This window comes from Phyllostomus hastatus, unplaced genomic scaffold, assembly GCF_019186645.2.
Source record: "Phyllostomus hastatus isolate PE091 unplaced genomic scaffold, TTU_PhHast_1.1 phas_scaffold_1674, whole genome shotgun sequence".
Lineage (NCBI taxonomy): Eukaryota > Metazoa > Chordata > Mammalia > Chiroptera > Phyllostomidae > Phyllostomus > Phyllostomus hastatus.
In genome coordinates this window covers 3,724,890-3,737,877 of record NW_025334011.1, presented here as the reverse complement: position 1 = coordinate 3,737,877, position 12,988 = coordinate 3,724,890, and the positions used below count along the sequence as shown (strand labels likewise).

The window sequence follows — 12,988 nt, the reverse complement described above, 5'->3', positions numbered from 1 at the left end:
AAGGATTTATCGACTGATTTGGCAGTTCAAGGTAGTAGGGGCTCGGGTGGGTAAAAGGTAGCCTGGGTTCAAAGCTTAGCTCTCTCACACCAGCGTGAGGGCTACAGCTCATTGCTTAACTTGCGAGCCTCCATGACCGGAACTACTAAGTAGGAATATCACTGCCTACCTCACAGAACCATTGGAAGAATTAGATGAAGTTGCAGATAGAATGAACGTAGTATAATGTGTGATACTTAGTACAACTAAAAGTTAAAAATGTTGAATCCCGACTCCCCTTTATTTGTCATGTGAAGGGGTTGGTCCAGATCACAAAGCCTCTCCCAGTCCTCTCTGCTCCGCCCCCTCTCTGGTCACTCTCGCGTTGCTCTCTGGTAATGCCTTGGAGTATGAATAATGGATCCTCCAGCATTCGCCTAAACCACATCTTATTGATTATTTTATTGAGAAGAAAATGTAACAAATTTAACGTTGCCAAAAGAAAAACAAATCATCTATTCTTCTGAAGGCTGTTTTTATTCTTTGATATCTAAATTGACAAGCTCAGAATAATGTTTTAATTTTAAACTGCTCCCATAAGTGACAAATGTTGAAGATATTAAAAACTAACAAAGCAGCTTAAATACTGGCCAATTAGCTCAGAGCCTCTTAAAATACTATCCAGAATGGCTGTTCTGATCAATGATTCATGCAGCACTCTGGTTTTAGAAAATATATCACTTTAAGTCAACTTCTTCCCAGAAACTTCCTAGCCCATCACATCGGCGAGATCCTGTAAACCTTTCTGCGATTCTTTGCTTTTCTAAGATCTTATCTTCGAGGGCTGCATCAGTAGGACTTTGGAATCAAGATGTGAAGATGTGAATGGCACCCAGCAGTTATATAGCCATACTAACTGTTGATAAAGAGGGATTAAAATATTGATTATACCTTTATTTTTAATTATGAAGGCAATATGAACTATTAAAAAATTCAAGCAACACAAAAGAGCATAAAAAGTGAAACTGGCCCAAAGAAAACCACTGTGTCCTTTTTAACCGCTTCCTCACATAAACATAATGTTTTCGGTATTCCATAACAATGTACATTTTATTCTGTAGCTTACTTTGTCAATATATTGTGAAATATTAGTGGGCAAAATTAGGACAATATATTGTAACCATTTTTACCTGTCAGTATGGAAGTAAACTACCTCTTTCTTTTAAGCAGTTGTTTAGTGTAGGCCACTTGAATAAATGTTGAATGTATTCTAGTTTATCTGACTAGCACTTTTTAGTTTGACATTTACATTGTTTCCAATGTATTAATATTTGTAAAAGTTCTAAACCAAAACAAACTTTAAATGGAGTTTGGACAGATGATGGATATGTTCTTGTCAATTTCTGTGTATGTTTATACTGTCCATAACAATTTATTTTTTAAAAATCAGTGCTTGAATGCTGCTTTTAAAAACTGTTATAAAAACAAGAGACAACTGTCACTTGATGACATTTAATTTTATTTTTAACAAAAAATTGGCTGTAAATTTCTGAATCTCAAGAATCACACTTCCCCTTTTTCTGATAACCCTCGAAACTGAAACTCTCTTCTCCGTTATGAGCATTTTTTCCTCCTTCAGCAGCCTTCTCTGTTCAAGGTGTGCTCCTTTTCCTTCTAGTGAGGACTTAGGCCCTGCTTTCCATTTTAATCAGGGTACATGCTACCTCCTCTGGAGGAGAGGTGGGGGGCAGTGGCTACCTGTCCTCAGCGTCACACCCGCAACCCCAGACACAGAGTTCCTGTGGGTACCCCAGCACAAGGTCAGGGTTGCTCTCCTCGGCCACTCCTTTGCTTATAGTCAATGCCTCTGCATTTCAAGGTGGCTGAGTAACTTCTCACTTCAGGAATGGGGAAGTGGACCTCCATGAACAAGCAGGGCACATGCTTTTAATATAAAGTATCATCTTTTCCCTTTTTGTTTGTTTATAAGTCGTTCTTCAAGTTGATATAATCAGAAATTTTACCGTTATCCTTAGGGCTTCAAGACGAATATGGTGCTATTTTTTAAGCTCATGTTCTTTTTTGGCAGCTGCTAAATAATCAAATGTTCCTATTTAAGCCAGAGAGTACCATAAAGATTTGTTGGAGGATGAGGCTGGTTGATTTTAGCAGCAGCCGTGCCAAGGCGTGTCAGCCCTGCAAGGCTGATAGCAGTGCTCAGAGGATATCAGTTTGATTTTTAGCCAGGACTTTACTTCTATGGATTGCTTGGACTAAAACACAGTGTATGTTTCAGAATCACCAATGAAAGCAAAACACAGAGTTTGTAGGGCCAAGAAAACTCCCATTTGATTCTTCAGCTTGTCAGTGACTGACTCACACTCCCAGCACTCAGCGCCTGACTGGACTTTACCTTCTCACACATGGCTGGGATATTGCTGGTGCTGCTTCCCTCAGACTCACATCACTTTTCCTCAGCAGGCTATTTTCAGTTACTCAGAAAATGCTCAAAAATGCTCAAAAGTGGATGTCTCTTTATCTCTCTAGCTGCGCTCAAAGGCGACCGTTTCTTAATTGGCCAGAAAGTCTCAGAGGTTTCAGCTATTTTACAGTGACATGCATGGTAAAAATAAAAAGGAGGACATTTTTATCCAGAAATGTTTTGTATGTGCACAGCTCCCCTAAAAAGCTGATTTTTAAAGTTCCAGTTTTGTAGCCCTCAATGAAAACTTAATAGAGCATTTATTTTTCAAAAAAGCATTTGGAGGCACTAGATATAAGCCCCTGAGAGTAAACGAGATTACCAATGTCTCATTTTGGAGGAAGCTAAGGAAAATTTCAGATTAAGGTTTCATTTTGCCAGTCCTTAAAAAATGTATTTTAATCATTCAGTCCAGCAACTGTTTTGGGTACCCCTTAGTGCCACCCAGTCTGTAGCAATGAGGATGTCATAGTAATCAGAGACAACATTCTGGGGGGTTGATGGGGGTGAGGGGTGAAGAAAGAATCACATGAAAGGAAAAGTAAAGGCAAGAGGCAGCTGAGGGGCATTGGGAATATGGTATTGGCTAGTGAAACAGAATGCACTTTTTAAGTGTTGGTTGGGCCAAATCCCATTGAGAAAATGACATTTGATCAAAGGTTTAAGGGAGGTGAGGGACTTAGCCATGTGGACACTTGGAGAAAGTACGCTGCAGACAGAGGAGGTACCCACTGCATGCTATAAGGACGCCAGTGTGGCTGGTGCAGGGTGCGCAGAGGAGAGGTAGACGGCCAGGTCCGAGAACAGATGGGGCAGCAGCTGAAGCAGGTGTTGACAATCATTTTAAGGACTTGGAGTTTCATTCTAAATGCAATGGGAAGCTATTGCAGAACTGTGAATCGAGCAGTGACATCATCTGATACATTTCCACCAGATCAACTGTTGCTATGCAGAGGACAGATCTTGCTAGGGGAGGAGTAAAGGCTGGTGGACCTGAGAGGAGGCCACTGCATTACTCCAGGGGAAGGATGAAGGTAGGTCACACCAGAGTAAGAGCAATGGCGGTGGCAAGTGTTTGAATTTTGTATATATTTTGAAAGTAGGGCAAACAGATAGTTTTTGAAGAATTAGATAAGGGGTGTTCAGAGAAAGAGACTCAGAGATGACTCATGATTTTTAGCCTGAATAACTAGAAAGTTGGAGTTGCCATTAATTGAGATAGAAAAGGCTGAATTCAGGTGGAGCCTCAGGGGAGGGAAATCCAGCAGCTCAGATTTGGACATGTCGAGTCTGAGATGATGATTGGATATTCAACTTCTGGTTTTCTTCTGACCAAGTCAAAATTTGTCATCCTCACAGAATGTAAGCTCCCTGAGGGTCCAGTTTTATCTGTTTTATTCATTGCCGTATCTCCAGAGCCTTGGACGGTGTTTAGCACATGTAAGTTCTCAATGAAAAATTAATTTAACATTTGCTAAGCACTCACTACATGTCTTATTCTGTTCTATGTGCTGAGGACAATGCATAGACAAAAACAGCTAAAATTCTGCTCTCATGCACCTTAAAATCTAGTAGTGAGAAGCAGACAAGTAAATGAAGTGAAATAAAATAAACCTTCTGTCTGTTGGTAACACCTGCTAATAACACTCGTTGAACGTTTACTCACACGGCACTCCACAGCGGGGAATCCTGCAGGGCAGAACACTGAAATCACAGAGTCGGCTGTTCTATGCCAGCCTGTCTTAGCCCAAAACCCCTTCTACCCGAGTTGCTTCTCATATGAAGTAACACAAATCCCACTGTCACCTGAGAAATAGCAGGGCTGTGTTTCTCTTCCAGTAAGCATGTAAAGGAGGATATGCTAAAAAACAGGACCCCCTCTGAAGTGCAGTTCTAGGAAGCCTGCCTGGAAGTGAGTGACCCTAGTACCTCTGCCCTCCCTAATGGATCCAAAGCACGCAGGAGAATTCCTCTCCACATCTCAGGACATTTTTCTCATTTCTCACCCCCTTTCACAATGCCAAGGGTCCTTTAATCACCTGCCATTAAGGGCCATCACATTTTTAAATAGAAAATGCTCCATTTGCAGCATTTCACAAAACTAAAAAGGTATACTAAAATATGCTTTATAGTCATATATATTTGAGGAAGATTCTCTTATTCTGGCCCCTAAAAATAAAACAATGAATTTTCCATTCCCAGCAGCAGCATCGAAGGGGGCAGTTTGCTCTGTAGTAGCACCAAGTGATTTCTAGTTATCACCCGGCTCCCATTCTGCTGTTCTCTCCGCCTCATACAGCAGACCACCTCCAGCCTCTCCCACCTATCCTACCCAGAATTTCTGAAACCACCGCAGCCCCTTTCTACTGTTCATTTCTTACCTAGTTTCCATGTAATTTGACATCACACTTCCTCCCTCACCAACACCTGCTGGAATGCAAATAACGAATGACTGATCATTTATGTCTCAAAAACTGATAATCCTTTCTCCTACTCAGCCCTGCCTGAACAGTTTTTCAAGCAGGAGAATTTCAGGGGTCTTCCTACTTTCATGCCTTCTCCATCAACAATTGTAATTTCTAAGTCAAAATCTCCAGGTCTCCCCATGGGTTGTCTGATGGCTGTATCCACCTTGAGTTTTACCTCTCACCCAGCAGACCCACCAAGAGCAAGAACTGCCATGGCCAGAAGAGTGTGTGATCCACCAGTAACTTGCCTCTTTCCCAGGCAAAGTGGGAGGTGTTCAGTCCACCAGACTTCTTTAGGACCCTCTGTTGAGCAATTGGCATTGGTACCTCCTCATGTTGTAACTGAGATATACTGAAGTCCTCTCATGATATGACACATGACATTAACTCAGTAGAATGAGTGAAGGCTTAGACATTTCCCTAAGCACATAGAAACAGTTCATGGTAGCTTTTGCATACTGAATAAGGAGAGCATCTTTTTATCCTCATAATAATTGTTATTGTTTTTCCTAAAAGATCCACATCATAGCACAAAGCAAAACTCCTATGGTACAAAGTGAGTACAATCAAATGAAAGTCCAATGCCAGTACAGTGGTATCATTCTGCTGTCTACCTGTGGGATCACAAAAGCTTTTCCCCCAGACACTGAAAAGGTTTCATAAGGGGCAGACGGCACCAGCAACAATCCATCATGAAGACAGCAGTGGGTGAATGAACTCTGTCAGTAATGAGGTTATGCTTCTGGATTATACAGAGCTGGCAGGAACACCGTAATTTAGATGACATACAGAGGTAGGCTAAAGTAGGCTAAATTACCAGCCATCATTACTTAAAAGGTAAATCATAAGTAATAAGAAATAATAACAATTAAAATGATAATACAAATAAATGATATAATAAATAATACAAGAATAAACTCTATGTTTCACATAGTCACAACTGTAAACCTACTTTTGCCCTCCCTTGTATATTTTAATAACCCCATATAAGAAAATATATGTTCTAACTGATGAGAAGTTGAAATGATAGCTGAAAGTTTATGACCCTGGCCAAAATACAAACACACAAAAATAAACAAATAAAACCTTCTCTCCTTTAATTCTTTTCATGTTTCACACCTGCGGTAAAGTTCCCCTGTCCATATTTCCTCACAAATGAAACGGAAGTCAGGTGTGAGAATTTGGACTCTAACTAGATGTTATCATCAAAGTTGTATTCTACCATTCATCTTATTTGGAATTGAATAAACGTGTTTTCTAAATATCATACCTGGTAACTTCCCACAAGTATTTCTCATTTAACAGTTACCTACTCACAGATTTTTTGCCTTAGGTATGAAAGGTACAAATTTCTACCACAGTCCAATAGCTTAAGGGATTTTTTAAAATCTGCCTCGAAGTTCTGTCAGGTATCTGCTTCAGGATCCATATAGCCACAGCTTTCAAGTAATATAAACAGGCCTATCCTGAAAGAATTATGTAAACCTTGTCTAATTAATATTTGTGAGATGTATTAAGATCCTGGCACAGAAGAGATATTTGAAATCCAAAGCTCTTCTATAACTTTCTTTTTTAATCAGCTGCCAGCTGGATTCTAGAAGGCTTCTAGTTCCAGCTCCTATGTGAGAACATTGCTACCCTTTAAAAATGCTGCTCTGTGAAAAGGGAAGGTTATCAGGGGGTTGGGTAATGTAGCCTCAGGGAGGCCACAGAAGTCCCACCAACTGTTCAGAAACACAACAATGCACTGTTACTGGATAAGCAGCCAGATTCAAAATATTTCACTGAAGAGCTGTGTCTGAATCCTCATCCTTGTAGTTGCTGTTCTTGAAAGAGCTGCTATGAAATCTCTGCATCTTCCCCTCAGCAGAGGGTTACTAATGAAATGGTGCAGGGCAACTAAAGCCCTGGGAGGCAGGGTTCGAAATAAAGCTAATGGTAATATCAAACTCATTGCATAGATGAACCGCAGGTGAAAGGTCAAAGGTAGGGTTTCTCGATAAATCATAGGATGTCCAGTTAAATCTGAATTTAAGGTAAACAACAAAGAATTACTTAGTTTATGTGTGTCCCAAGTGTTGTGTGGGATATAATTAGCATTCACTGTTTATTGGAAATTCAAATTGCATTGGGCAACCTGTGTTTTTATTTGCTAAATCTGGCAACACTAGCCAAAGGAAAATTGAAACAGCTTATTTTCGATCGACATTATATCACCCTGCACCAATGAAAAAAAATGAACTAGATCATAGTCTATTTTGTTTTAATGATTTCTGTAACTTATAAAATAGCAAAGGTCTCAAGATTTATAAATGACATTAAAAACAGATGAAAGGAATAGCTATGCTGTTGTAAAGGATTATGGTGAACATTGAAAGATCCACAAATCAGAAAATCTGATGTTACGTCAGCTCTTGTTATTTAGATAATCTAAGCTGTGACTATAAAAAGTAATGCCGTGTACCACATACATAAATCAGTCTTATTTCACTGTCACCCTGCTTGCACAGTAACCAGATGATGACCTATTGGTCCTGCATTTCCAAGTAACAAGTAGTCATTGCATAAGGTACATGTACTCATTGTTTGCTCCCCTCTTTTTAGAACCGCCTCTGTCTTTTAAATGAGACATTAATTTTTCCAAGCAACAGCCTCATTCAATTTCTCATTAGCAAAGAAAATATTTGGTTCCTAAACTAACATATCCAATTTCAGCGACAGATACTTCTAAAAGAAAGCAAACAGTTGTAAATGCAATGGCAGAATTCCTTTCATTTGGGTGTTAAGATAGCCTATCCTCTTGAAAATATTTTTTAAATATTCCTCTCCATTTAAATGCCTCTCTCCAGTGGATACTATATGCCTCCCCATCCCCCACCCCACCATACCCCTAGGGAAAACCTTTGCTTAAAAAAGACTTCTCCAAACCATGAAAATACTTGGCTAACATTTTTCTTATAAAAACACAAGCATAATTAGATCAGGTCCAAATGCTCAAGTTAAATTAGTGATCTGGCCAATGTGACTTTGGGTACTGAAGAGAGCCATTCTGGATCATTCTGGTACCATGAACTGTCTTTTCCGAAGTTGTTGGATCTGAATTATTTAAAACTTGGGTCTCTGGGAACCTGACCTTAAGGTTTAGCTGAGTTGGGCTTTTGAAACCTACCAGTTTGCAAATGACTTTGTGGAAGAAATAAAGTCCTTGGTGAGACTTTACTTCTATTTGTTACTGAGCATTTTTGGGACTGTTGTGCTAAATCTGAGCTGGCATGTTATTAACCTTTTCAAATCAGGCATTTAGTAGGCTGAGCTGAGTCTTTTCTTAATTTGCACATTAGGGTTTGCCTGAACAGCTGGCACTGTGCTGGAATATTAGTTGAGCCCTCTGATTTACATTGCCTAAGAGCAAACATATAAACTCTGCTTTTGGAGAGGATGACCTGATCACTGCCAAATATAGTAAACTATATTAATAAGACTAATAGCAACAACAATAGCTAACGTTTACAGAGTGCTTACCATGTCCCAGGTCCCGTAGGTGTCTTCAGTCATTTAACACTTTCAACAACCTTATGAAGTTTAATCCCCCAATTTTGTAGATAAGAAAACTCAGAGGGTTTAAGTTACTTGTCCTAATTTACACAATCAGTAAACAGTAAAACTTAGCCTAGGCAATCTACCTGCAGAATCTGTGTGCTTTACCACTTTGCAACTCTACCCCAGTAAATGTATCAGGTAACAAGGAAGAACTTCCACCTTCTCAGGTAAAGGTGTCACTTCTTGAACTGTGACACAGACTTCAGAGGAATAGGAGGTAACCAGGCTAAAAGAATGCAAACAACGCTTTACCCCCATTCCCAACTAACTACAGGCAACCTTGCTGCTCCTGTAAATGTGTGTGCATATTTTTAGTTTACTTTCCACATGTTTGTGGTAAGATTTATCATAAGGCTCCAATATGCTTATGGCATATGTCAGGACCTGTGGTAAGAACCACAGGTAAGAAATGTGTAGGGCGGGGTCTTCCTTCAAGAACAAGGACGTCCTAGATGTTACGTCCTAGATACGTATCTAGAACATCCTGTATGTGTTCTCTGTGTGTCTAGGACGTTAGTCGCTTGGAGAAGAGCTAGGACAGGCGCACACACAATCAGGGTCTCTAGCAGCGTGGCAGACTGGAGTCTGGCTCCTGGTCTTGCTCACTAAGGACCCAGGAAGCAGGCCTGTGCAGTGAGCTGGAGTGCAGCTGTCTCCTCGGGGAGGAGACTAGGGGCAGACAGGGCAGAACCCTGGGCAGGAAAAGTTGGATCTTGGGATTTGTGCCTCTCTTACCTACGTTTCTTTCTCCTTTGTCCTTCTTGAATGCTTAGAAAAGTACTTTTGAAAGTTCCAGTATATTTCAGATGTCTCAGTGATGGAGTTTTTAAAAATAAATTGGGCCATAGAACATGGAGGGTGGCAATAATGGTGGTGGGAATGGAGGAAGAGAATCCAGAGGGGAGAAAGAGAGGGAAGAAGATGGAAGCTTCCCGCGGCCAGCCATCCTCCCTCCCTCCAGCTTCTGCTGCCAGACCTCGTGAGTTCTGGCTCCTACTTCAGTCCGTGGGCAGAACTCCTGTGCGTCCCTGTCTGCACAGTAGAGGTGCCGGGGAATGGCTCGGACAATGGCCTTGCTAGTTTCCTGCCACAATTAACCTTTAAGAGAAATGAAGACACTGCTCATGTTTCTCTCTTCCTTCTTTGAAAAACGAAAGTGAGTAAATATAGAGATCTCCTTTTGCTGGGTTGACAATGGACATATTTGCAAATGTCCATTATGTAGGTTGGAGGAAATGCTGTGTGTATATTGATTTATTAAGCTAAAAAAAAAGTCCTCTGCCAAACCCCATTCTTGGCTCAAGATAGTATCATCTTTAAAGTTTTATAGAAAATTTCCTGAAGTCTCTAAAGCTGGAGGGGGCAGCGTGGGGTGGGGGGAGAAAACAGAAAAGAAGCAACTGCTTGCTGAAACAAATTAGAGCTTTGCCGAAAGAGTTCAGGGATGAGCCACTGAAACATGCATTCCACTTCTATCTCTAGAATGCTCAGCCCTCTTTCCTTTACCAGCACATCTATTTGATCCTTAAAAAGTGCTTTGTTTAAGTTTCTGTAAACATTTTACTTTGGGATGCCAAGAACTGCATGAGATATATGCCAAGTAGCGTTAACACCACACTGACCCCCTAAATAGACTCCTTCAGAAGTGCAAACTCAGAGGAAAGAATGAAGCTTCATCCCGCTCTTGGGGGGATGTATGCAGAAACGTAACTGTCTGGGGGTCAGGAGAGCAACTGGGAGGCTGTGACCTGCTTGGCCCCGACCCCCACTCAAGTGTGCAGAGATGGAGGAGAGTCTGCTTGCTCTCTCCTCCAGTCTTGCCCCCTGAGCCACCAGCCTCCTCACTCCGACAGTGAGCAAAGGCAGTATTTCTGTCCCTAGAATAGCGGGGCTAAATCTAAAACTAGCTAAAAATAATAATAATAAAAAAATCTTGAGCTCCTTGGGAAAAAAAAAATGTCACAGCTCCCACCCAGCCTAGTAGGATTAATCCCGGTTTAGCCAACCGCCGGCGCTGTTAAAAATAAAATAAAAATAAAAAGACAAGCCACGAAATAAAATTAGCCAACAAACCTACCTACTAGTTCTCTACTGTCTCAGGGTGTTCTGAGCCTCTCTTGAGCCTCATGCAAGGATTTCTAGTGAGGAGAGAAAGGAACCTTTTATGTCACTCCTGAAATATCTCTCGGTTGGAGGATGATGACAATTGCCACTCAGGGCAATCCTGGGGCTGCATGCGGCTGTTACACTTGCGGGACCGGGGCGCTCGCAGACCCAACCAGGGCTTCTCAGCCAAAGTCACTCGAGACTGTTCGGGAACCGTCTGCTGACGCGTCTCCAAACTGTGCAGACGCCAGAGAGAAAAAGGGAATTTTTCTCAGGCGTTCAGAGAGTAGAGGGAAAACGCACGCTAAAGCCTCAGGTTTGGAAACTTTTCCTCAAAACGGCAGTAAGCTTTGGAAGCTGCCAGGAAACCCCTAGCTTCTTTTCAAGGGATTGTAGTGCGACTTGTGTCCACAATTACAGCAACCCAAGCAATTCAGGAGGAAAAATATGCTCGGACCACCAGCAGGAGTCAATTTGGAGTGTGTACGTGGTTCTGTAACATTGCTATGTAAACACGCCAGTGTCCGCGCACAGGAGCTACTGTTTCCACCCATGCCTTATCCATACTCAGTTTTCCCTCGTCGGGCAGCATTTTATTCAAAAACTGGGTATCACAGCTCTAGATTTAAAACGTTGCTCTGAATCTCTCCCCAGCCCCTACCAAGCCGAGCTCAGTCCTCCTGCTCACGTCCCTGCCCCCGCGGTCGGTGCTTGCAAGACCTGCGAGGGGCTAGCGGTGAAGCCGTCGGAGGCGGCGCGTGTGTCCGGGCAGCGGGTGAAACGGGGTAATGCTAGTTTTAGCCAAGTTAATTTCTGCTGTGGCACACATTTTTGAAGGCTCCGGACCACTGCATAAAACTGCAAATCCCAGTGGTGATCGCGAGCTTGAACCCGGTCGGGGCAGCTTCGGTGGGACTTGAATGCCGCACCGTCGTCCCCAGGAAGGGACACCAGAGAGCAGAGAACGCCAAATACTGGTGAACGCAAGCTAGCTCTGCGGAGTGAGCAGCCACTGCTTAAAGCTTTCCGCACTGCGACCCCTACCTCCCCTCCCCCGCCCAGCTACTTCCACCGTTCATTCCTCCCCGGGTCCAACCGCGTCAACAAGTGTGTCGCCCGACTCTGGCAGGGTGTGCCTGCAGACCTGCGGAGCCGCGAGTCGTAGTCAGTGTCGCTCACCCGGGGCTTGAACGCGTCGCGCAGCCACCTGTTCGACAAACTCAGGATAGAGTTTGTCGGTAAGCTGGCTGCCCCAGGAAGAACCCTGCCACCCCCTGGTCTTGGACTGGCATGCTTCAGGATGTCCAAAGGCACCCATCACCCCAACCCAAAAGCGCACATCCCTTTACGCAACCTCGGAGGCCCGCCGCTCGAGCCGCCCGCGCGCGGGCACTTCATTCCCAGCCTCTCTGCTTCAGTCCCTACGCCAGCGCTAGTCGCCGGTGCCCATTCCACGCCCGGCCCCTCCGGGGGGACGGCACCCCAAAGTACCTGCAGTGAAGATGCAGAGAGCGAACAGAGTCTTGGAGACCATGGTATCCTGGTGCTTGGTGCCCAGTCCGGCGCGGGCAGCGGGAGAGTTTGTCCGGACTGACCTAGCGCACGGGGCGCGGACTGCTCCTCCCCTGCCCAGCGCGCTGCGGTGGGAGCCTGGAGGCCCGGGAGGATCCGGAGGCAGGCGGAGACGCCAGACACACGCGGCGCTGTTCCGTCAGCTGCGCGTCCTGCGGTGCCCAGCGCGCTTCTGCTCCATCCCAGCCGCGCGAGCCCGGGGCCGCCTCCGCCGCCGAGCCAGCCGGAGCTAAACCCCTCCCACCTGGGCCCCGCGGCAGCGGCGAGGCCTCCCCCTGGCCTTCACTCTCCCAGCGCTCGGGTCCCGGGAGCCCCGGCCCAGGGCGGCCTCTGCTGGACAGTCAGGGCGCCTGAGACCCTTCTTTTGGCTAGATTTGACAAATGTTTGGAGTGACCATATGCCATCTTAGGCGTCACCTCGAAGAGCGAAACCCACTATTGTAAGAGAGCACACCCATTTCTTTCTAAGTAGGAGAACCTTTTCCTTCATTTCCCCAAAAGTTCCTGCCTGTATATCAAAACCTCGCACACATCCAACCCCACTGCATTTCCTGGTACCTGAGCCAGGATGTCTGCTGTCCTATTTAGTTTCTCACCAGAAGAGATGGTACTGATGTCTGGTAAACTGACCATGGTATTACTGTGAGCAAGGCCTCATACTAGGTGCTGTATCGTGACTCCTTCTAACAACCCTATGCCATAATAATACTTATTCCATTTCACATATGAGAAAACTAAGGCACAGAGAAGTAATGTGCTCAATGTTGCATAGCTGGTGAGG

The 12,988-nt window shown here is 43.9% G+C and overlaps 1 protein-coding gene across 1 annotated transcript in view; it reads right to left on the bottom strand.

Annotated features, from left to right (window-relative positions):
- The window catches only part of PARM1 (prostate androgen-regulated mucin-like protein 1), a 98,806-nt gene extending 86,385 nt beyond the window's left edge, over positions 1-12,421 (bottom strand). The window contains exon 1 of the mRNA XM_045857799.1: positions 12,127-12,421. Coding sequence (XP_045713755.1) covers positions 12,127-12,169 — 43 coding nt within the window. The 5' untranslated portion in view covers positions 12,170-12,421. The remainder of the gene's footprint in view (positions 1-12,126) is intronic.
- Positions 12,422-12,988: the final 567 nt, after the last annotated feature.